This window comes from Misgurnus anguillicaudatus, chromosome 5, assembly GCF_027580225.2.
Source record: "Misgurnus anguillicaudatus chromosome 5, ASM2758022v2, whole genome shotgun sequence".
Lineage (NCBI taxonomy): Eukaryota > Metazoa > Chordata > Actinopteri > Cypriniformes > Cobitidae > Misgurnus > Misgurnus anguillicaudatus.
Genome location: NC_073341.2, coordinates 15,390,673 through 15,414,156, shown reverse-complemented (window position 1 = coordinate 15,414,156; position 23,484 = coordinate 15,390,673). Strand labels below are relative to the sequence as shown.

Here is a 23,484-nt window from a genome sequence, read left to right as displayed (position 1 = left end):
TACCATAGTCCCAGACTAAAATGCATGTTTGAGCTGCCTTTATTTAAAAACACCTTTTACTGACATATCTTAACATATATCAGTGCTATTGTTTTGCCTCAAGATGCACACCAGTATTGCTTTTTGTAAGGTTTGTTTGCAAAATCTACTTAAATGTTCTACTATAACTAAGGCTTTGTCCTGGATTAATTTAAACCCTGTCTGGTAAACTGCCCCATAGCATTTTCCTGAAGGATTATGATTTGATTTTCTTACCATGAGAATGACAGAAAAAACTCTTTTGTTTCATTTTAGACTTATTGGACCTGAAAGTTGAAAGTGATGAATTGGATGAAGCTGAGGAGAAAAACTACTCTCAGAAACCTCATAATTTCATAATGAGAGAAACATTGAGTAACTTGCAGATGGAAAATACTTTCTCTCGAAAAAGAAAGCAAAGTACAGAAGCGGGCAAATCCTCACCTCACTGTGAGAACAGTTTTACACTTAAAAGACATTCTGAGGAACACGTGAGAATTCAGACTGGAGATCGCCCATACAAATGTCTTCAATGTGGAAAGTGTTTCACACAGAAACCAGATCTTGATAAACACATGAGAATTCACACTGGAGAGCGTCCATACCCATGTCTTCAATGTGGAAAGAGTTTCACACAGAAATCACAGCTTAAGGTTCACATAAGAGTTCACTCTGGAGAGCGTCCATATTCATGTCTTGAGTGTGGAAAGGGTTTCACACAAAAAATAAATCTTAATGTGCACATGCAAATTCATACTAAAGACCGTTTGTTCGCATGTCTTCAGTGTGAATTGAGTTTCACACAGAAATCTCAGCTTAAGGTTCACATGAGAGTTCACTCTGGAGAGCGTCCATATTCATGTCTTGAGTGTGGGAAGAGTTTCACACAGAAATCAGAGCTTACAGTGCACAAGAGAATTCACACCACAGACCATACCTGTCTACAATGTAAAAAAAGTTTTAAATACAAATCAAAATTCGAAATTCATATGAGAATTCACACTGGAGAGCGTCCATACACATGTCTTCAATGTGGAAAGGGATTCACACAGAAAATAAATCTTAATGTGCACATGCAAATTCACACTCAAGATTGTTTGTTCGCATGTCTTCAGTGTGAAATGAGTTTCACAAAGAAATCAGAGCTTGAGATGCACAAAAGAATTCACACCAGAGAGCCTCCATACCATACTTGTCTACAATGTAAAAAAAGTTTTAAACACAAATCAAGATTGGAATTTCATATGAGAATTCACACTGGGGAGCATCCATATTCCTGTGATCAGTGTGGAAAGAGTTTCACACAGAAATCATATCTTCACACCCACATGAGAATTCACACTGGAGAGCGTCCACACACATGTTTTCAGTGTGGAAAGGGTTTTAGACGGAAATCGGTGCTTCAGAACCACATGAGAATTCACACTGGAGAGCGTCCATACGCATGTCTTGAGTGTGGAAAGAGTTTCACACAGAATGCAATACTGACGGACCACATGCTAATTCACACTGGAGAGTATCCATACTCATGTACTCAGTGTGGAAAGAGTTTCAAACGCAAAGAAGGGCTTGAGATTCACATGAGAATTCACACTGGAGAGCGTCCATACGCATGTACTCAGTGTGAAAAGAGTTTCAAACACAACAAAGATCTTGAGCTTCACATGAAAATTCACTGGAGAGTGTCTACATATTTGTCCTCAGTGTGAAAAGAGTTTTACACATAAAGAAAATCTTGAAGTTGATATGAACATTCACTATGAAGTTATGCTGTAAAATTGTTTGCAAAAAATTGAGTAACTTACAGCAGTCTTGCAAGTCAAATACTGTACACTTAAATAACTGTAAAATGCTGTGAATAGTATAATTTAGCTTGCTGTAAATGTATTTACAGAAAATTTCATATTATGAATAAAATGTACAGTTGTTTTGATCTATTACACTGATTTACTCTTAAACACTAAATATATATACCATTAAATTGTAAGATTTCTGTAATTGGTTGTCCACCTTCTCCATTTGTTTACTGTAAAACAGAGTATGTACACGTTGCATAATTACTGCCTTTGATAAACAAACAGTTTAAAAGGCCAAAAGACAATTAACATTTAAATTATGATAAAAGCAACACCACTTGCTGTAATACTAAGGATGACAGTATTGGTGAAAAAATGAAATTGCAAAGGCTTTTTGTTTTGCGATATACTTTTTTATTAAGATGTCTTTAAATAAAAAAGTAGTAAACATCTTTTGTCCCTTTTTTCACTACATGAGCACTAGACCTATGTTTTGCCTATCTCTCGTGTTCCACTACAACCATTATGTGTGTTTTTTCTCTATCAGAACAGAAGCATCCTTCATTAACAGGTCTTATCTTTAGCCCATCTCTTACACATGAGCTCTGTGTGAGAGCAGGGACAGACTTGCAGAAATATTATTCGTGTATGACTATCTGGCACTGTGCAGACTGATTTGCGTAAGACATCAAAGTACCACCAGAACGAAATTATAATATCGTGAGGTGTAGCTTATTTATCAACACCCCACAATAACAATATTTTAGTAGCTATTTATAATTATACTGAAAACACTGTTACTTTTACAATATTTTGACCAGCTAGTGTCGTCAGCGTCTGTTTTTTTTATTCAACAAAACAACACATACAGCAGTAATAATACAGTAATTAAACAATAAATAAATAAATAAAATAATTATAAAAAATGGCCAGGAAGACAATATTGCAAGTATTACTAAAGGACATAAAGGAAGAATAGAGAGAAATAGTTTTCATTGCTTTAGGATTAATAGAGCTTTGAATAGTTTCCTACTTGTCTAAATCATCTTTAAATAAAGAAAACAGAGGTTTGGATCCAGTACAGCTTATGTATGAGAAATTTGGCTAGCAGGAAATTCATTATATAAAATTTCCCTAAATTCTCTTTCAAGCAGTCAAATAATAATAAAAAATCTTTAAAATAAAAAGAGAAATCACCAACAAAAGAAGATTGAATTAACAATAAGAGTTCTGTCCAGAGTTTCTCAGTGTAGGTACATTGCCAAAATACATGTATAACATCAGCGTGCGTGGTGTTTCGAACGCTTCGAAACAGTGAATCATTTGACGAAGCAATTGGTTCAAATGATTCGAAGCTTCGAAAAGCTCCGTTTCTCCCATCACTGTACTTCCGGGGTGCAGTGATAGGCAGACGTCTCGTCCAATCAGCAGTAACTAATCCATTCTCACATTGTACCTACTTTTTCCGGTTGATCTGATTTATCGTTGTTATCTCGCTCGTTATTTTGTTTTGTTGTTGTGTTTTTATTCTGACTTGCTATTTCGGTCTTGTTTTTTATCGTTGCATTTGTCGTTGTGTTTTTTTGACTCGGTATTTTGTTTTTAGATTTGGCTTTGTGTTTTTTATTTATTGTTTTGGTTTGCAGTTCTCAGACTGCTTCATAAAATGTGTATAAATGCAATGTAACGTTTGTTCCGAGATGATTTAGACGTGATGACTGCAGGGTCAGTAACTTACGCTTTGATTTGAAGACGTGTGCTCATATCTAACTGTACAATAAAAGACTACTGCTGAAGACAATATCAGTCTTCAGTTAAAGAGGTTTCCATCACTGGTGTCGGTTGTTGGAAGATTCAAGGTAACATACCGTACTTGATAATGCTAATTTTTTGTTTATGTATTCTCTCTCATATTGGAAATTGCTTTTTCTGTCAAAATTCTGTGTTTTTAAAAATATTACATTTAGATGTTTAAAGATTATTGACATTATTAAGCCTATGATTATTTCCTCTCTAGCTATGCGTCCATGAACTGTAGGATTGTGCTCAGCTAGTTTAATAGCTAGTGTGCTATATGTCATAATTTAAATTATTTACTTTTTAATGCATTTGCATAAAGTTGTTAATGTGAAAAACTGAAAATGTATTCATTTATATATTGATTGGAGAGAAGATCAAAGATGAGTGATCCAGACCTATGCCGAATTAAACAAGAAGATACTGAGGAACAAAAAGGTCAGTGTCCATTCATGTTTCTGCATTTATAATTAGGGAAGAAGTTTAATATTGCTGTCAAATTTCAGACAGTTCATCAGATTTGAATCATAGGATAGTTGAAAAAACACGTGGAAAAGCATACCTACCTCACACTCTTAAAAATTTGTTTTAAATTGCACCAAATTAGAGTTCTTCAGCCTGTAATAGCAGAACCCTTTTCAATGCTATATTGAACCCTTTTAAAAGGTCCTATATAGACCATTTCCTTGAAAAGAGGTATGTAGATGGCATCAGATAATTTTTTTTACATTTTCATTTTATGAGATGTTATACAGTAATAAATATGTGTATTAAAATCACATTGCCACAAGTTAAAAATATAGGGGTAAGCAGGGCACAAACTAAAGCCCGGTGCACTCTGTAAGATTTCAGCCATGATTTGGCTGTCTGGGACAAGTTTTGAAATCCTAGGATAAAATCTGCCGTCTTTGATTGCTAGTTTGACATGTTCACAGACAGCCAATTAATGACCGTTCCGATCAAAATGATCCCCCGAAAAAAATCAATGGTATACAATGATAAGAAATGAAAACAATGAAAATACTATTAATCAAAATGATAACTGTTAATACAATATCAGGGGAAAGGTTTTTTTGTCTTAATTGTGCAGCCCTTTAAAAAAAATCTTTATGCATTGATGCATAATATGAGGATGGTAAGATGAAGGATCATTGATGGATGAATGTGTTGATATCAATCTATTATAGGGAGAGATATAAACAATATCAACCTTTAGTATATAGACAGAAGTTATTGAATTATTATTGTTTAAACTAAATATTCTACCAACACACCCTCTGTTTGTTACAATGAACCCCACCTATGGGGTTAGTTGTAACGTTTGCACTCCTGTCACTTTCGGTGTAATTGTACGATAACGGTAGGTCCCACAAACAAACTTTTAAGTCTTCATTCGTAGCAGAGTTGTGTGTGTTGACTGTAAAAATTATTAATCTACCTTAAAACATTTTTTTATGATATTATACAATTTTAACAAATTATCACTCAAATGAAATATGGATGTTAAATAACTGTTTCAGTATTACACTTTCAATAAAATTTTGCAAAGACAATCATTGTAAATGGACATCAATTACAAGAAGTCATTAATATCATTACATATGCCACATCGAAACATCATGATAAATTACAACAAATACTGAATATTGGCACATTGTTTACACAGTAAAAATACAATAGGCATTAAATTCTAATTTATTTCTCTAGTACATTAAACAATTTTGCATTTATGCAGTGCAGCTTTACAAAAATAAATCTTTGCACAAACAGTAGAGAAAGAGAAAGCATAGAATAAGAATTTAAAGGATGTTAATTTTACATACATACTGTTAAAATAAGTCAATATAATTGTATGCATTTTTGTAGAAGCTAGCTAAAAAGTCAATATTATATTGTCTGCCAGATCATTGTGCATACTCCATTCACAGTTTTTTGTTGTGTTGCAATGATGTTGAGCACTTGGTCAGATAAGAGTATGGTCTGCCATTGTTATATTTATCTCAAGATACAGGCTGTGATTGCCACAGATTCCCATCACCATCACATCATTTGGTGTACTGTACAAGGTTGAGCATCAGGGCGAACCAGAGTTTGGTCTGTTGGTCGTAAATAAAAGGATAAGACATGGAGACAAAAAAAGTTAATATTAGCCTACAGTTTGCTTACATATGTAAAACATGATTTGACATAAGTTTAAGTATGATTCTGGTCGAGCTTCCTGTTTTGTCATTTAATAGGTGAATGTTTTGTGAAAGATTTATTCATAAATTTCTATGACATCACCTATAAATGTGACTGACTTGCAGCTATCCAACTTTTTAGAGGTTCACTCATGATCCACCTACAACAGATAGACAAAACAGCAATCAATAATGCTTTTAAATGTATGTATTGCATAAGTTTATGATTTTATTGTCTTAACAGGAGAATGGAAAAAAAAATATGCTAAATATCTTTTTTTTGTGCATTTTAGACTTGTTGGACGTGAAAGTTGAAAGTGATGAAGATGAGGAGAAACACTACTATCAGCCATCTCAAATTTTCCTAAACGGAGAAACATCCAGTAGCTTGCAGATCAAAAATACTTTCTTTCCAAAAAGAAAGCAAAGTACAGAACCGGAGAGGTCTTTCACCTGCCCTCACTGTGAGAAGACTTTCAAACATAAAAGAAGTTTTGAGGAACATGTGAGAGTTCACACTGGAGAGCGTCCATACCCATGTCTTCAGTGTGGAAAAAGTTTCAGACAGACGTCAGAGCTTAATGTGCACATGAGAATTCACTCTGGAGAGCGGCCATATGCATGTATGCAGTGTGGAAAGAGTTTCAGACAGATATCAGAACTGAATGTGCACATGAAAATTCACTCCGGCGAGCGTCCATACACATGTCCTCAGTGTGGGAAAAGTTTCACATATAAGCAAAGTCTTGAAGTGCACATAAGAACGCACACTGGAGAGCGCCCTTACCCATGTCGTCAGTGTGGAAAGAGTTTCATTAAGAAATCAGAGCTTAATGTGCACATGAGAATTCACACTGGAGAGCGTCCGTACACATGTCTACAATGTGAAAAGAGATTCACACAGAAATCAAATCTTGATGTGCACATGAGAATTCACACTGGAAAGAATCCATACACATGTGATCAGTGTGGAAAAAGTTTCACATGGAAAAAATGTCTTGAAGTGCACACAAGAACGCACACTGGAGAGCGTCCATACACGTGTCCTCAGTGTGCAAAGAGTTTCATACAGAAATCAGAGCTTAATGTACACATGAGAATTCACTCTGGCGAGCGGCCATACCCATGTCTACAATGTGAAAAACGTTTTACGTGGAAACAAAGTCTTGAAGTACACATAAGAACGCACACTGGAGAGCGTCCATACACGTGTCCTCAGTGTGCAAAGAGTTTCATACAGAAATCATTGCTTAATGTGCACATGAGAATTCACACTGGAGAGCGTCCATACACATGTCTGCAGTGTGAAAAGAGTTTTACACAGAAATCAAATCTTGATGTACACATGAGAATTCACACTGGTAAGAGTTCATACACATGTGATCAGTGTGGAAAGAGTTTCGTACAAAAATCTGAGCTTAATGTGCACATGAGAATTCACACTGGAGAGAGTCCATAACTGTGTCCTCATAATGGAACAGAAATCAACACTTGAAGATCACATTTGGGAAGCATCAATATACCTGTGATCAATGTGAAAACTGAAATTGACAATGGAAGGAGAGATACTGCAAAATTACAGTGACTCCCAGCAGTTTACCTGTCAAATACTGCTTTTAAAAATTACAGTAAAATACTGTATTAATGTCTCTAGTGCAATTTAGCGTGTTGTAAATGTATATACTGTACATCAATACTGTTAAATGTAGAGGCTTTTTTGGGCTTTCCTCCAGTGATGTAACATGAAACACTAAATATATGCCATTACACTGTATAAATTACCTGTAATTTGTTGTTCATATTTATTTACTGTAAAACAGTATGTACAAGATGCGTAATTACTGCCTTTCATAAACGCACTGTTTTAAAGGTGAGAAGAAAACGAACATTAAAATAACAAAGTGCTCAATTAACTCTTTCCTGGCCAGCGTTTTTAAAAAAAGTTGCCAGCCGGCGCCAGCATTTTTCATGATTTTCACAAAAGTTTAATGCCTTCCAGAAAATGTTCTTCTTTAAATATATAAACAAACAATATATTAGATGAAAGAACAGACCCTCTGCTTTCAAACAAAAACGTTTTATCCTATCTTCATTAGTTCTCTTGTAATCACCTCTCATGGGTAGGTTTCTTCAAAAACACCCAATTTTGAGCAAAAAGCTGAGATAATTCCATTTTTGCGAAGGACTTTTGATAGAGCTCAGATGCAGAGCGATCTTTAAAACATACACATAGTTCTTTCTCTTTCACGTGAGGCGCTACTTCCGGGTTGTATAAGTTGCGGAAGTGCACCTGGTGGATAATAGCGGTATTGCGGAAAGACGGAAAATCTCGTCATTGGCGGGGAAGCGTTTTCTCTTAATTGACGAGATATCTCGTCAATGGCGGCGAAAGAGTTAAAGGAAACACTACTTACCATAATGCTGACTTAAAATTAAACCAGCTTTTTTCAACAAAACATCAATATCATTACTAGTATGAGCTTTTGTACACACATGAAATAAAGTCAAACTACTTTGTAACAAGTTGAGATTGCAATTGAATTCCTATCTACTACAAGCAGGGATTAAATTGTGGTTTGTTATGTGGGGTGGGTTACCATACAGGTCTTATCCTAGGACTAGCCTTAAAGGAGCATTTCACCAGAAGAAACAATAATCTTTATTGAAAGTGTGTCATATTTGTTGTTGAAATGTAACATACATTTTGAATTTGGTGCCTATTTGACCGAGAAAAGGGGTGTTTGTCTGACCCCCTCAACAAAGATATTGGACTTCCTGCTTTCAATGATGCAAAATGATGATTTTTTTCATCATTGAAAGAAGGAAGTGCAACACTGAAATCTGTTTTACTGTCTCAGGGGAAACAGAGGAAATGATGCACGACCATTCAAAAACATGACTGGGGTTCTAACTATACAAAGCGTTAATGCAAATGGGTGAAGTGTACCTTTAAGCCTTGTCTGTAAAACCAGGGGCAAGGCTTAAGTGTTAAAGTTTGATATCTGAGGACTGTTTTATAAAATATGATATATGGTATAGGAAAATGAATACTATATTTTGTGGGATGGCAGCATCTCTCAATTTGTACATTCATAAGAGGGCTTTATGCATGAGATGGGCAAACGATATTTTAAAAGGTTTTTAGTTTAACATTCTTCTCCTAATGTTATGCTTAAGTTTCTGAACAAGATACTAGCACTCTGTTAACTTTCCACTTTTGTTTTCACTGCCGGTACATTACATGTTGTTTTTATCTGTCATATTTATCTAAAATAAGTAGAATTCATTTCCACATAGGAGGATTCAATTATAAAATTCTTTATAATGAATCAGTTACTGGAATAATTGTCTATTAAAATATTATATGAATGTACACTCATCCTTTAAATGTATTTTAATTACATGGCAAATTTCCATGTCAAATTATTACATTCATATCGCTGTATCTAATCAAGTTTGTTGGATGGATCTAAACTTTTTTTATATTGACCTAATGTAATAATAAATGGAAACTCTGCAGCCAGATTGCTGACAGGAACTAGAAAAGGTCACCATATCTCCCCTGTCCTTGCCTCATTGCATTGGCTCCCCATATTCACATACAAAGCATTGCACAACATGGCCCCAGATTATATATCTGATCTTATTAAACCATACACAGCTGTCAGGTCATTAAGAAAATCAAAAAGTTACCGGGCTTTGGAAAAGTTTACTTTTGAGTATTAGGACCTGTCCATCACTGGATGTTTTTAAAACCAGTTTAAAGACTTATTTTTACCCCTTAGCATTCACTGTAAAAAAGTTGAGTAAACGTAAACGTTCTTGTGCGTGAAAATCCCAGTAATTGAGCAGATTGTGAAATACTCAGACCAGCCTGTCTGACACCAACAACCATGCCACGCTCATAATTGCTTAAATCACCTTTCTTTCCCATTCTGACATTCAGGCTATGTTTACATGTGGACGGCTATTTTCATAAACGGACATTTCAACCTCTCCGGTTTCAAAAATAATATCGTGCACACATGTCAGTTTTCAGAAAAGTGTTTATTTACACGTACCCGTGCATATTTGTCGTCAAGAGACGCTCAAGCCCACGTAAGCCAATCACCGGCAGCGCTGGTGGTGACGTGACTGGTTCTTCATGTTGAAGGGAGGAGTTGTTGCAGTAGGTGATTGATGACGTCAACGTACCGCGAGAGCGAGTTGAGGAATCACACGTAGAGGTCTAATTTCGAATCGCTCTCGCGGTACTTTGACATCATCCGTCCGTCGGTTCTTGCAGCACCGCATGAAGTCAAACACGCGTAAAATTGCTGACCTCCGAGCACTCGTCTCTGCTCCTCGACATAATGGAGCAGCTGTATTTGCAAATACAAGCACACGAAACGAGTTTGCACGAACATAAATGTGATCTTGGAAGCATTCAGAGTAGCAGTCACATGTAAACATAGGTCGCACTATTGACGTAGGTCTGGCTCATACTCTGTGACGTTGCCTGCTTAAACATCCGTTTGTCTCAGTTTACATGCAACCGTGCAACCGAAGATTTTCAAGATCTCCACTCTGGCCGGAGTTTTTAGAAACAATCGGTTTCAGAGGCGAGTTCTCCGTTTACGTGTAAACGAGGGGCACAAACGAAGGTAAATCTCTCAGTTTTTAAAAATAACCATGTACGTGTAAACAGAGCCTCAGTTTGGAGTTCAGGAGATTGTCTTGACCAGGACCACACCCCTAAAAGCATTGGAGCAATTGCCATGTGATTGGTTGATTAAATAATTGCATTAATGATAAATTGAACAGGTGTTCCTAATAATCCTTTAAGTGAGTGTAAATAAACTTTGACTTGACTCAACATCATATATTTTATTTAGATAAGATTGATTAATTATATATTTGATAAAATACAATGACTTTAACACAATAAAGAAGACTTAAAACAGATATTTATTGAAAATAATTAAACATTTCATTAACTTTAGGTTAACAGATCTCGGTGTATGTCCAGAAATAGGTTTGTGAGTCATTAATTAACACTGGCAGTGCCGCTGCTGGCCATTTTGGTGCCCTAAGCATAATTCCTTTATCATGCCCCCCACCCCCACCCGGAGAAAAAAAGTCTGTTTTTGACAGTTTCATTTTTTATTACCAAAAATATAACTTAAAATCAGAAAGTAAAATCTTCACAGCTTTAGCCAACACACACTACACATTTGAAAGTGCAAACTTTTATAGAATAGCAAAATAGAAAAAAATTACCAAACTTAAATTATCAAAATAATCCAGACATGTTTATCCCAAGTACAATGTCACTTTAAATTAATTACATTAAATAAACATCAATAAGTAAACAAGAATACTCTGTATTCTTAAATAAAACAAAGATTCAGAGAACTAAGTGTCAAAGTAATGTTTGCTTCATATCATATATAATGACGTTTTATATTTATATTTATTTAAGAGGAATTGTTAGCCTACCATGTGCACTGACTTCTAACGTTAACTTTTACTGAGAAAGTATTAACCACCGTCACGTCAAAATAAACCACAAAATAAACTACGTTACTGCTCAATATCTAAAGAAACGTAGTAAAGAAAGTAACAGCAGCTAGCCTGACGTTGTCATACTCAACTCTAGTCAGAATTTGAGTCTGATACCGCTCCATTGAGTTAAAATTATGAGGCGTGTCTCAACCGAAAAATGCCTCTGCACTCAATTGGATAGACATACGACCAATCAGAGCAATGATTTTATGTTGAAATGGCGTCTTTAGCGGCCTGACCGAACTGCTAGTAATTTCGCTACAATGATACTAACATCATTGTAATTATACTAAGTCTGAGTTAGTGAATGTACATCAACACCTACTATGTTTACAACATTTCATTTATATCACAACATTAAGTATTTACTAAGTCATACAGTAAGACTATCTCTTACCATTTGTACGTTAGGTGAACTTCATCCACGACGATAGCTACCCATTACGTTGGCTTGAAAAATATCGGAGCCTAGCACGTCCCTCCACTTATTCAGCAACCACGATTCCAGGCTTCCGAAAAGAAGCTGGCAACGACCGCTAATTATATCCATCTCGTCGTGCACGCCGAGTTGCATCGCCATGATACCCATTTCAGTTGCTTCTTTAACTTTGTCCTCCATAGGAAGGACGGCGAAAACATAAACAAATGCCTTGATCGCGTTTCTCTGTTCCTCTTTTTAAATCAATGCTCTGTCGATATCTTTTAGAACAGACTCAATGTCAGAATCCACACATCTGAATTCACCAGCGGCAGCCATTTCATTGTAAACAGATTGAACACACGCGCTCTTTGGTGACGTGGTTGATACGCTACTGTTGATCATCTGTCCATCATTGTATAAAGCCCGCCCTCACAATTTGATTCGTCGGCCGGTTTTGGTATTCGCATAGTAGCTCCTCAACGGTGAATCCCCAGACCGATCTTCCTGTTTTTTCAAATTGTGGTGGGCGGGGCTAAGATCGGCTGGCACCCAGGCTAAACAGCAGCGTCAGTTATTTGTAAACTGCATATGCATAGGTAATGTTTTACAGTAAAATCTCAATTTAGCTTGCACTGAAGTTATAAATTATAACAACATAGTTTGCTAACATTAATGTCAGCACTGCAAGTTCGAGGCGCATTACGATTAGCAGCAGCTGCAGCCCATGCACATTTCCCTTATATAGGATTTATTAAACATGATGGACTTACCTGCAAGTGATGCACGGGCATCATCCCGCAGTTTCTTCTTTTTTCTTTTTTCCGATACTGACTCCTGCTGTCTTTTCGGGGCCATTTCCAAAAGTTGCCTACTGACTGGCCGTTTCTCAATCCAAACGATGCAGCCTGCGCGAGGTCGCATATGCAGGCTGCATACGTCATCAAGTCTGGTTTATTTCGGTTAACTAAACATTACATTAGCAAGTCATGAGCATATTACAACAGTTTACGATTAACTAAGAACAATAGTCAACTTTATAATCGTTAATTTTACGAAATAAGAACGTTTTGATGACGTATGCAGCCTAGAAATGCGACCTCTGGAGGCTGCAGCCTTCGGATTGAGAAACGGCCTCTGTCAAACTTCATCATGCGCCCGCGCAATCAACCAGCACGGACCATCAAAGGCTGGGGGGCATACTTTCTATACCAGAGTAATTAAATTATCTCGTTCCCCCTTTTTTGTAATATACACATGGATAAAAAGGGCCTGATATTATTTATATAGGCTAATTAAATAATTTCAGCATTATAATTATTTTCATTAGGCTATTATTTTTGGTGCCCCCTCAGCACGTGGTGCCCTACGCACAGCGCGTGATGCACGTTATGGGAGCAGCGGGGCTGAACACTGGCTACGATTTTTATCTTAAGTATCCTGCAACGTTTTTCATTGCTTTATTTGCCAAGTGTATTTTTAATGGCCACACTATGAGTCACAATTGCACAACTCCCTTCAGAGTTTACATATCAATCACAGCACCATCTGCTGAATAATAGTGGCACATATTAGTAGAGAGAACAAAGGAGATCTTGGTATTTAGCAAACTACTATTGTATATTACAGTGGTTTTCTTTTACAGTTTGCTTTGTTCAACTGAACAACATTATCTTGTATTATGTAGGCATAATGGGAAAATGTTAGTCAAGTACTCTGGTAACTACACAGCAAAATATGGAACCACAAAATAACTCTGTAAGTTCATTTCAACACTTTAAAAATGTCTTGTGGGCTCCACTCCCAATAAAGTTGACTCTTTGCAGAGTTAAAATCTAACTAACTGTAATTTGTCAACTCTAATGTAGTGTTATAGTTTTATTACTATAGGGCAGGGCTATTCAAATCTTACCCTGGAGGGCCGAGCGCTACAGAGTTTAGCTCCAACCCTGATCAAACACACCTGAGCAAGTTAATCAAGGTCTTCATGATCACTAGACAATCACAGGTGGTTAAGTTTGATTAGGGTTGGAGCTGAATTCTGTAGTGCTTGGCCCCTCCAGGGTAAGATTTGAATAGCCCTGCTATAGGTTGTTAAAGAAAACACCCTGAGAAACTAGAACGGGACACTGCATCAGTAGCTGACGCTATGGGGATTCGATCCTCCAATCACAATTCCCCTGAATCCTTATTGCACAACGCCAGTTCAGTTAGAACTCGCACTGGCCAATGACGCTCAAGACGGCGAAGGAGACATGGCCTCCTTACTATAATAGAAGCCGTCCTGAGTGAATATCTTCAGTAAAAATGACTGAACGAGCATTCAGCCTACCTAAGCACGGCAGCTAATGCAATGTCTCGTTCTCGTTTCTCAGGGAACCAAGGTTACAATAGTAACAGAGACGTTCCCTGTCAAGCACGTTCTCTCGACATTGCGTCAGTAGCGACAGATTCACTTTTGCTTTCCCGAACTGACTCCAGATCAGCTCGACAGATAGGGGGTTTCAACAGCCTAAAAGTCTCTGAAACCGTTTCAGTGGCACGGTGCACCCATGGCTGAATACATTCAGAGCAGACTTTAGATCTCGTTTGCGCTCCTCTGATAAGAATGCCTTCATTGAGACTGAGTTGAGATGCACACCTAGAAACGCAATCTCCTGCATTGGAGATAGAACGCTCTTTTGCAGATTCACACACAGACCGAGGTTGTCTAAGTGTGAAAGTACTGCATCTCTGTGGCTGATGAGCACATCTCTGGATTGTGCTAAGATCAGCCAATCATCCAAATACTTCAGGATGGGAATGCCGCCCGCTCTCAGCGGGGACAGCGCTGTGTCTACACATTTCGTAAATATGCACTGGCGAGAGCCAGGCCGAACGGGAGGACCGTGAATTGGTATGCAGCATCCTTGAATGCAAATCTCAGAAAGCGCCTGTGGTGCTGGGCGATCTGAATGTAAAAATAAGCATCCTTCAGGTCTACTGAAATAAACCAGTCCCTAGGCCAAATGTTGGGTGAGGATCTGTTTCAGTGTAGTCATTTAGAAAACACGTTTGTGTAACGCTCTGTTGATTAGTCTCAAGTCCAAGATCGGTCTGAAACCATCTTCTTTTTTCAGGACGACAAAGTACCGTCTGTAAATACCGCTCTCTCTCTCTCCTGCATCGGAACTGATCTGAGATTGCAGATTTCCTGATGCAATAACGACTCGTCCTGAGCCTGTATTGTTGACGCTATCATGCCATTGAAATGGGGAAGTCTGCGTCAAAACTGTAGAGAGTATTCCTTTTGAATAATGTTTAGCATACAATCCGATATATTTTATAATGGTGCCGCACGCCTCTAAGCGCAGCGACAGCGATTGAATGGCGAGGTGATCTATCCGCTCTGTGCCATCAAACATCCTGTGCATGACAGGTGGCTCGGTCACCAGGGACCGCGCGTCGGATTGCTGCACAAGGGCGAGGACCCAACGAGACTAAGAGCACGAGAGAGGATGGCTGGATGGTGGCTAGCACCATGATTGAAAGCGGGTTGCTGCGCGGCTTGCTGAGACTGCACATTACACCCTTCCACCGAAACGGGACGGGAGCTGCCCTGGGGCGAGCGACGCGAAATCGAAACCGGTCCCGGACTGTGATCCCCTTGCACCGGGTTTCTCACGCCATTTCCTGGAGGATTTGTGCCAGGGGCTATGACACACCACTGGTTCGTCACAGCGGGGGGTTGCGCTGCTGGCCGGCGTGCCGCAGACTTGGAGGGATGCCTAGGGGGCGGAAGGAAGGAAGTGACTCATGGCTTTACTCATGCCCATTGTGTCACCAAACAGGCCAGATGGGGAAACGGGTGCATTTAGCAGGATCTTCCTGTCAGTCTCTTTCAGGTCTGTGAGGTTTAACCACAGCTGGTCTGTTCATAACGTAGTCTTAGTTTAAGAGCGATTCGGGACTGATCTGAGAGCAACTCTGAGTACGGAAAAGACAAAAACTTTTATCTTAGTGAGGAGGCGGGGTTGACCCTGTTGCTATGTGTGACGCAATTTTTTGAAGACTGTGATTGGTTGGTTTCCAAGAAGGAAGAAAAATAATGCTTTTAAGCATAGGATCTACATTAGCCATCAATTTGAAATTAAATACTTAAAAAAACTTTAAAAATTAAATACTAATATATATATATAATCAAACCCTTTCCTAAAAGTTGTCCAAAGACAAGAATGGGTACTGGGTATTGGTTTTAAGACAACTTTGATGAATGTTTTTGATCCATTTGAAATGTTGACTAGTATATTTATTTTATATATATTTATATACATAAAATAAATAAAGTGCTGTTAATGTCATACTTAACGTATTAGATAGGAAATAAGCAGCGACACAAGGTTCTGTACGTTTGTGTGATTACTTTGCTTATAGACATCTGAAACAGACCAAAATCATCTTTGCTGCAGTTGCATTTTTTATAGTTACCGAATCTGTTACTGTAGTTAATGTAGTGATTACTTTTATTTCTGCTGTTATTATATTATTATGTCTCTAATAAAATCGGTCACAAACATGATTCCTGCATGATCTAATGTGTTGCATGTTATTAACTTACTGTCATGCATTGCGTGCAACATTTTTTGTCTCTCTCTTCATGTTTTGTCCACTTTCCCGGTTGCTAAAAAAAACTCTTAAGCCTCTTAAAAGTCCTCGTCTGTGCTCCTAACAATTTTAATCTTAGGATCTCTTTTAAGGGTTAAGATGCTTTCTGAATTACTTTTTTATTTACTAGGATTTTTTCTTTAATTTTAAGAGTAAACACCCACATTTCTAAGAATTTTCTTAGAATTGCATCACTAGGAGCTACTTTTTGGATTAACATTCTTTATGAATACAGGCCCAGGTGTCTATGCGTAGGGAAAAGTTGTAGCTTGTGAAGGAGAAAATACTGAAAATATTCGCTCAGGACGGCTTCTATTATAGAGGGTTTTCACGACGCGTCATCAGAGCGGAAGTCGCCATATTGGAGGCACTCCGCATCACAACAGAGCACATGCACTGATGTATATCCCGAACGTCGTCAAGGAAAATGGTTAATTATTAATGGTTAATTATTTTAGGTTGTACCAACAGGACAGATCGAGAAAAACATTTTGAATATTATCGACTTCCAAAAGTTATTAAAAACCAGGGAAAGGAATGCAAGAAATTATCAGAGGAGGCGCTCGTGGTTGGCAAAGCTCAGGAAAAATAGTATTATATTAGAAATATGATTGAAGTACAGAAAGTATAAAACAATATGCTTCTACTTGTTGTGCTTTATTTAAAGACTATTTAATATGTACTTTTTTAAAAGTATACTTTTAATGTATGCACAAAATGTACTTTAACACAACTAAAATTTGCGCTGCAATGCCAGTGTGCTTAATTGCTCATAACAAATTTTCTATTGTAATAGCCTAATAATATTTTTTAGTGGTAAATGGTAAAACAATTATTGCTTTTATTGTTTTATTGTGTGCTTATTTTACTGTAAAGCAGTACACTGGCTATTTTAAATTTGCTATATAAATAAAGCAGACATTGACACATGGGCTCGGCATGAAAACCAGGTATTTGACTATATCGGGATATGCAACTGAAGGAAGAATTGCCGGGTCGTCACGAATCCAAGGAGAGGGAGCTAACTCATAGGGATCTGCTCAACAAAGACTTTACTTTCTCAGACAGCTTAAAGTATTTACTGGATCAGACATCAGCTCCTTGTTCTGTTCTATTCCGCAGTCATCGAGTCCATCATAACATCATCAATAACAGTATGGTATGGTAGTACAGACAGCCAAACAAAGAAAAAACTACAGCAGACTGTCAACAAAGCATCGAAGATCATAGGGAAACCACTGCCTTCAGTTGATTCCCTCAATACATATCGGACTGTAAAGCGGGCAAAGAAAATCATCAATGACTCCTCACATCAAGCGAACCACCTTTTTCAGCTCCTTCCCTCAGGGAGGCGCTACAGGTCACTCTCTACCAAGACCAAATGCTTCACAAACAGCTTTTTCCCCATAGCCATCAGGACTCTGAACTACTCTCTTTAGTTTAGTTTAGTTTTTTTTCCTCTCATAAAATATGCATGGTCATGTACCCACTGTATCTTGTATTGTTATATGTTGTGAAGTGTAGCCTACTGTCTATTGTTGTTTGTAATGTATGATGATGTAGAGCTAAAACACACTGTACCGAAAACAAATTCCACCGGGATTGTCGTGTGGCTAAATAAACAAATCTAAACAAATCTATAAATTGTAATTTCTCGACATATTGTGCCTTTTCTTGTGGTCCAAGTCCTTCACTATATGCCTTTGCATCTTGGACACGTTTTCTGTTATTTAGATATGTCTTAATTCACTTAAAGTATCCAAAGCGCACAATAATCCATTGTACTCCTTTCAGTTCTTTACACCGAGTGCCTCCACAATGGCCACGCATCCGGGTTACCGCCCAGAACATGACGTCGGTGAAAACCCTCTATAGTAAGTAGGCCACGCCTCATTCGCCGTCTCATTGGCCAGCGCAAGTTCTAACTGCACTGGCGTTGTGCAATAAGGCTTCCAGGGAATCGTGATTGGAGGATCCAATTCCCAAAGCGTCAGCTACTGATGCAATGTTGAGAGAACATTCTCGACAGGGAACATACATCAACATGTGACACTTAAAAAGCACACTCCCAGTACAGATATTTATAAACATGGAGTACATGGGGTGCTTCAGTACAAGTTTGACTTCATTTCAATCCACAAACCATGTTAATTTTTACATCATAAGAATGCAGTATGATGAGCAGCTGTTGTAATTATGCAGCTGGTTGCCAGTAACTTATTGTAGAAGATAAAGACTGAAAATGTTTCATGTTCATTTAACTTTAAACAACCTTTGCAAATTAATTACATAAGTAAGTTACTGGCAGCTAGTTGCCAGTAATACCCATTAATACTGTATTTTTTACAAACATAATGCATTATTAAACAAGAACTAACAACAGAAACCAATATTTACAAAACACATTACAAAATAGGCAAAAACTGGGGAGAAAGTAACAAAGTAATTTTCTCAGAGCCCTGACTACATTTGCAATCCAAACTATGACTGAATCTTTAGCACAAAACCCTTGACACATTTTTCCACTGCCGTTTCATGTGTGTAGGTCCAGAAAGCTGTTTTCGATCATGGTAAGTAAATTACTAAAGCAGTCTTTTTTTGAATGCGTTTTGTTTCTCGTTTCATGTGTTACAGTCCTGATAACTGAAAATATGTTTGCAGTTACATATTAACTAAGTCACAGTCGTGTATCTTTACTAACAAAAACAGATTTTTGTGCTCCTCCAAATCCCACTGAAGCTAATCTCCTGCAAACATTAAAAGGAATGAATAATACAGCATATAAAGCAAACAACAACAACAAAACATTATGGGGTGGTTTCCCGAACAGAGTTTGGGGTTAAACTAGAACTAGGCCTAATGTCACCAAGTGACGATCTGTGAGGGCGGAACCAAAGTGTGCAAGATCGGTTCCGCCCGGCGATGGTTCCGTCAGGACGACTGAGGCAAAACACCGGAATTCCCGGGGCTTCCCCAAAACTCTAAATCAAGCCTGATATCGTTCAGGTGAGAGCGATCAACACAGCGATCGCTGATAGGCTGAAGAGGAGAGAAGGTTGAGGATATAAAGAGCTTTGAAGGTGTCAGATGTTGTTGTTGGTGGCACTTTGTGCATACGTTGCTTGTGCTCGTTGTTACGGTGGAGATCGGCTGGGTTGACTCACACTTATCCCTCAGGGAAGACAAGAGGTTGGAGACGTTGGAATAAGGAAGTTATCATGTGATTTGGATGTGGAAAAGCAAACACGACACTGGTGGATGTATATTGGGAAATCGGTTGGACAACCAAGCGTGAGTAAACAATCACAACGAAACGCTCTGTGTTATCCAGAAGAGGAGTTACTATTATCTTTTTGGGGGTGTTGAAGGTTACCGGCCCTGCGGAGGTTGAATGCGTAGGCGAGCCGAAGAAGTAACCGGAAGATATAGAGGGGCGTTGTGAATATATTTACCTGTAAAATCTTTTCTCTTTCTCTGGCGTGTACAACGCCCAACCCGCCTCTCGAGCAGCCAAGACCTAGGCGGCTAAGCCTTAAACTTTACGTGGAGTGCGTGTGCAGAGTGCTGTGGTGAGTGTGGCTTTTACCGTGTGTTTCACTAAGCTTGCTGTGTGTGTGCTGTATTGACAGTAAACGAAGCCGCCCGGGCCCTGTGCAGATTGTGCGAAGAAAATAGCATGTTGAGGCCTGAGCCAGAGGAGAGAAACTGTATTAAAGGTCCAGTAGTGTGAGTAACCTACCTGTGCAGTATATCACTTACCTGTGTTTACAGCAACGCCTCGAAGAGGACCAAGCAGTGTCAGTAGTGAGAAACCCTTTACCTCTGTCTCCACGGATGCTTTGGAGTATATTAAAGGTCCAGTAGTGTGAGTAACCTACCTGTGCAGTATATCTCTTACCTGTGTTTACAGCAACGCCTCGAAGAGGACCAAGCAGTGTCAGTAGTGAGAAACCCTTTACCTCTGTAAGGCTACTATAAGTCAGACTCACAGACTCATTGCATTTATACACATTTTAGGGGGCAGTCCCCTAAATGGAATACAAAGCACTAAACTTTAAACCAAGCATGTAAATTCAGTCAAGGAATCAGCCCGTTACCAGAATTGCTTCAGCCCTAATCTCATCAGCATAACAGTATCATTCAAATGCATAGGTGCTAATCCAACCATCCTAACAGTATCACTCATACCTTCAAATGCATAGAGATAAAGGCACAGTTGTGCCTTGAGCTTAGCAATCACCTTTAACTTGGAAGCATAAAGACAACAGTTTAATGTCTTAACCACCTGGGCTGCCTGACTTGATTGTAGAATGTCATAATCTTTACCTCAAGATGTAAAACACAATGTACATCACTTTTTCAGTTTAAATACTATTACATTGGAACCTAGATATAACATTTTATAAATTTGTAATCCTACAGTCCTGGAGGCAAAGAGATCTACGTGAGCTGTCCCATATCAGGTCCAAATTTGGGCTATTACCTCCGTGTTCAACCGCCACTCTCCTGGGAGAGGCCCTGTTCTGGACAGAATGTTTGTTTGTGTTTGTGTTTGTCACACCCGGGATGTGTATTGCTCTCAGTGAGGACAGCTGCGGCCATGACCATCTCAGTAGGTTTATTGCTACCTGGAGACAGCGTAGTAACCTTGTCCCTCCTTGGTGATTTATGTGGTAAACTACTGAGGTACTGTCCGTTCTCACTAGCACATGCTTGTGGCGTAGAAATGGTAACAGACCCTGGAGAGCGAGATGAACAGCTCTCAGTTTGAGCACATTTATGTGTTCTGATGACCAAGGGTGATCCCATTTTCCCCTTACTGACCTGCCTTCCCAAACAACTCCCCAGCCTGTCAGTGATGCATCTGTTGTCACCACTGATCTTCTATGAGGAAGATTGCCCAGTGGGGTTCCCATGCAGAGAAAGTCCTTGTCCATCCAATGGAGTAAGGCCCGCATGCAGGCCTTTGTCACCAGCAGCCTCGTTCTTCTGTCCTTCTTTGGATGAAGATGAAAAGAATTTAACCATCTCTATATCAGGCGTGTCCTTAGTAGGCCTAAGGGAATCACCACTGATGCTGCCACCAACAGTCCTACAAGCTTCTGAACTCTGTGAGCGGTTACAAGCTTCCCTTTCTGGAAGTGGCGTAATGCCTTCTGTAGGCTGTCTATTCTCTGTGGAGTGAGACATGCTTTCATTGTTATGGAGTTGAAATATAGCCCTAGGAATTTCACCTGCTGCTGAGGCTGGAGACTGCTCTTTTCCCAGTTCACTGTGAACCCCAGGAACTGAATGTGAGCTATTACCTCCTCTGTGTTCCTGATACCTTGCTCTCGAGAAGGAGCACAAATTAACCAATCGTCCAGATATGGCAGGATTTTGATACCGCGCAGCTGAAGGGGGGCTAAAGCGGCTGAGATCACCCGAGAAAAGACTCTTGGTGCCAAAGACAGGCCGAATGGTAGAACCTGGAACTGAAAAGCCTGGTTTTGAAAAGCAAAGCGGAGAAAAGGCCTGTGCTCTGGACAAATTGGAATATGGAAATATGCGTCCTTTAAATCCAGGGATGTGAACCATTCTCCTGCACCTATGGACTGCATTACCATCTTTGTATGAATCATCTTGAATTGAAGAATTTTTAAGTACTGGTTGAGGTGCCTGAGATCCAGAATGGGGAGGTGACCCCCTTCTTTTTTGGAATTATGAAATAGGTTGAATAAAACCCACTCTGTTGTGCGTTGAAGGGCACTTTTGTGATTGCTCCTTTTTGCAAAAGAGCTTGTACCTCTTCCCTCAATACGGGCCCCAATAGTGGGTCCTTGACAGTGGTCATTCTGACCCTTGAAAATGGGGGGGCGCCGTCGAAACTGTAACCGATACCCATGGGTTATTGTGGATAAAACCTACTGGTCTGAGACCACTCTCTCCCAATATGGCCCGTGAAAGTTGAGAAGAACAGTCGACGGTCAGCCCCTGACCCCTATGCAGGTCCACCATCACGTCCTGCACCCCTTCGTGAACCTCTCTGATGAGCTCCCCCGCGGGACTGAAATCTCCTCTGGGGATACGGGCAGGATTTTGTCTTTGGGTATGAAAGCTCTGCCCCGGAACACTAACAGGATTGCCAGTTGTGTGTCTAGACCAAGCAGGTTGCTGCGGCCTTTGTGTTTCTTTCGACCTCGGTCTGAAGACTGGAGCTGGTTTATGACAATCCCGCTGGACCGCTTCTCGTGTTGTAATGGAGCGCTCATCCCTATCCAGCACCTCCTCGGAATCTCAATTAAAAACATGACCGGGAATTACTGGCAAATTCATTAGTTCGCTTCTTATGGTCTCTGGCAAAGAAGTTTGTGCCAGCCATACCTGTCTACGACATAAAACAGCCGAATACATAGCCTACCCCACATCTCATGTTAATTGTGAGTGAGCCGCCAGAGCAGAATCAACAAGGTTCCTAGAATCCTGGTCATCTGCACTTACTGTTTTCCTTAAGGCTGCCAAGAGGATAGCCAAAGCATTGCCTGTACAAGCTGCACGTGCAGTGGCATTAAAGGATCGTGAGATCAGATGGTCAGTTTTCGCACACTCCTTCTTGGGACAGCGAGGGTTAGCAGATGCATAGGCTGGTCCCAAAGTTGTCCAGGATGCTATTTCCTGTTCTACTGGTGGCATGTCCCCCAGTCCCGTTTCTTTTTGGTAACTGGCATTGGCCAAACATCTGCAGCCTGCATTGAATTGGATGAGTGGGGAGCAAGAAGAGATACTACATCAGCCTCCTCTGCGTCAGTTTCAGGATTACCTTGCTGTGCAGGTGGAGGAACGTATTCCTGACCAGGAGGTAGTGATGGTGAAGCTGAGTGACGAGCTTCAATTCGATCCATCCTCGGCACTAAACTCTGAATAGCAGCCAGGATCTCTAGTTGAGTGTCTGTGTTGCCACTCTCTGCTGGTGGAGCAGGAGTTGGGCGTTTAGCCACATCCACCACTTTCTCATGTCTTGATCTATGTGGTTCATGGCGATCATGTGAGTGCTTATGAGGACGCTTACGACTATGCCTGTCTGATGAGCGTTCCCTGTCCTTACTGT

At 39.4% G+C, this 23,484-nt stretch overlaps 1 protein-coding gene across 3 annotated transcripts in view; it reads left to right on the top strand.

The window, feature by feature from the left end:
• The window catches only part of LOC129415004 (uncharacterized), a 95,561-nt gene extending 86,356 nt beyond the window's left edge, over positions 1 to 9,205 (top strand). Inside the window, exons 1-3 of one of the 3 annotated variants that reach the window (XM_055169146.2) lie at positions 3,231 to 3,673; positions 3,988 to 4,049; positions 6,085 to 9,174. In XM_055169146.2, coding sequence (XP_055025121.2) covers positions 3,995 to 4,049; positions 6,085 to 7,250 — 1,221 coding nt within the window. In that variant the 5' untranslated portion in view covers positions 3,231 to 3,673; positions 3,988 to 3,994 and the 3' untranslated portion in view covers positions 7,251 to 9,174. Of the gene's footprint in view, positions 1 to 294; positions 2,215 to 3,230; positions 3,674 to 3,987; positions 4,050 to 6,084 lie in introns of those variants that run through there. The other 2 variants (XM_073867618.1, XM_073867617.1) reach the window with 2 other exon arrangements.
• Positions 9,206 to 23,484: the final 14,279 nt, after the last annotated feature.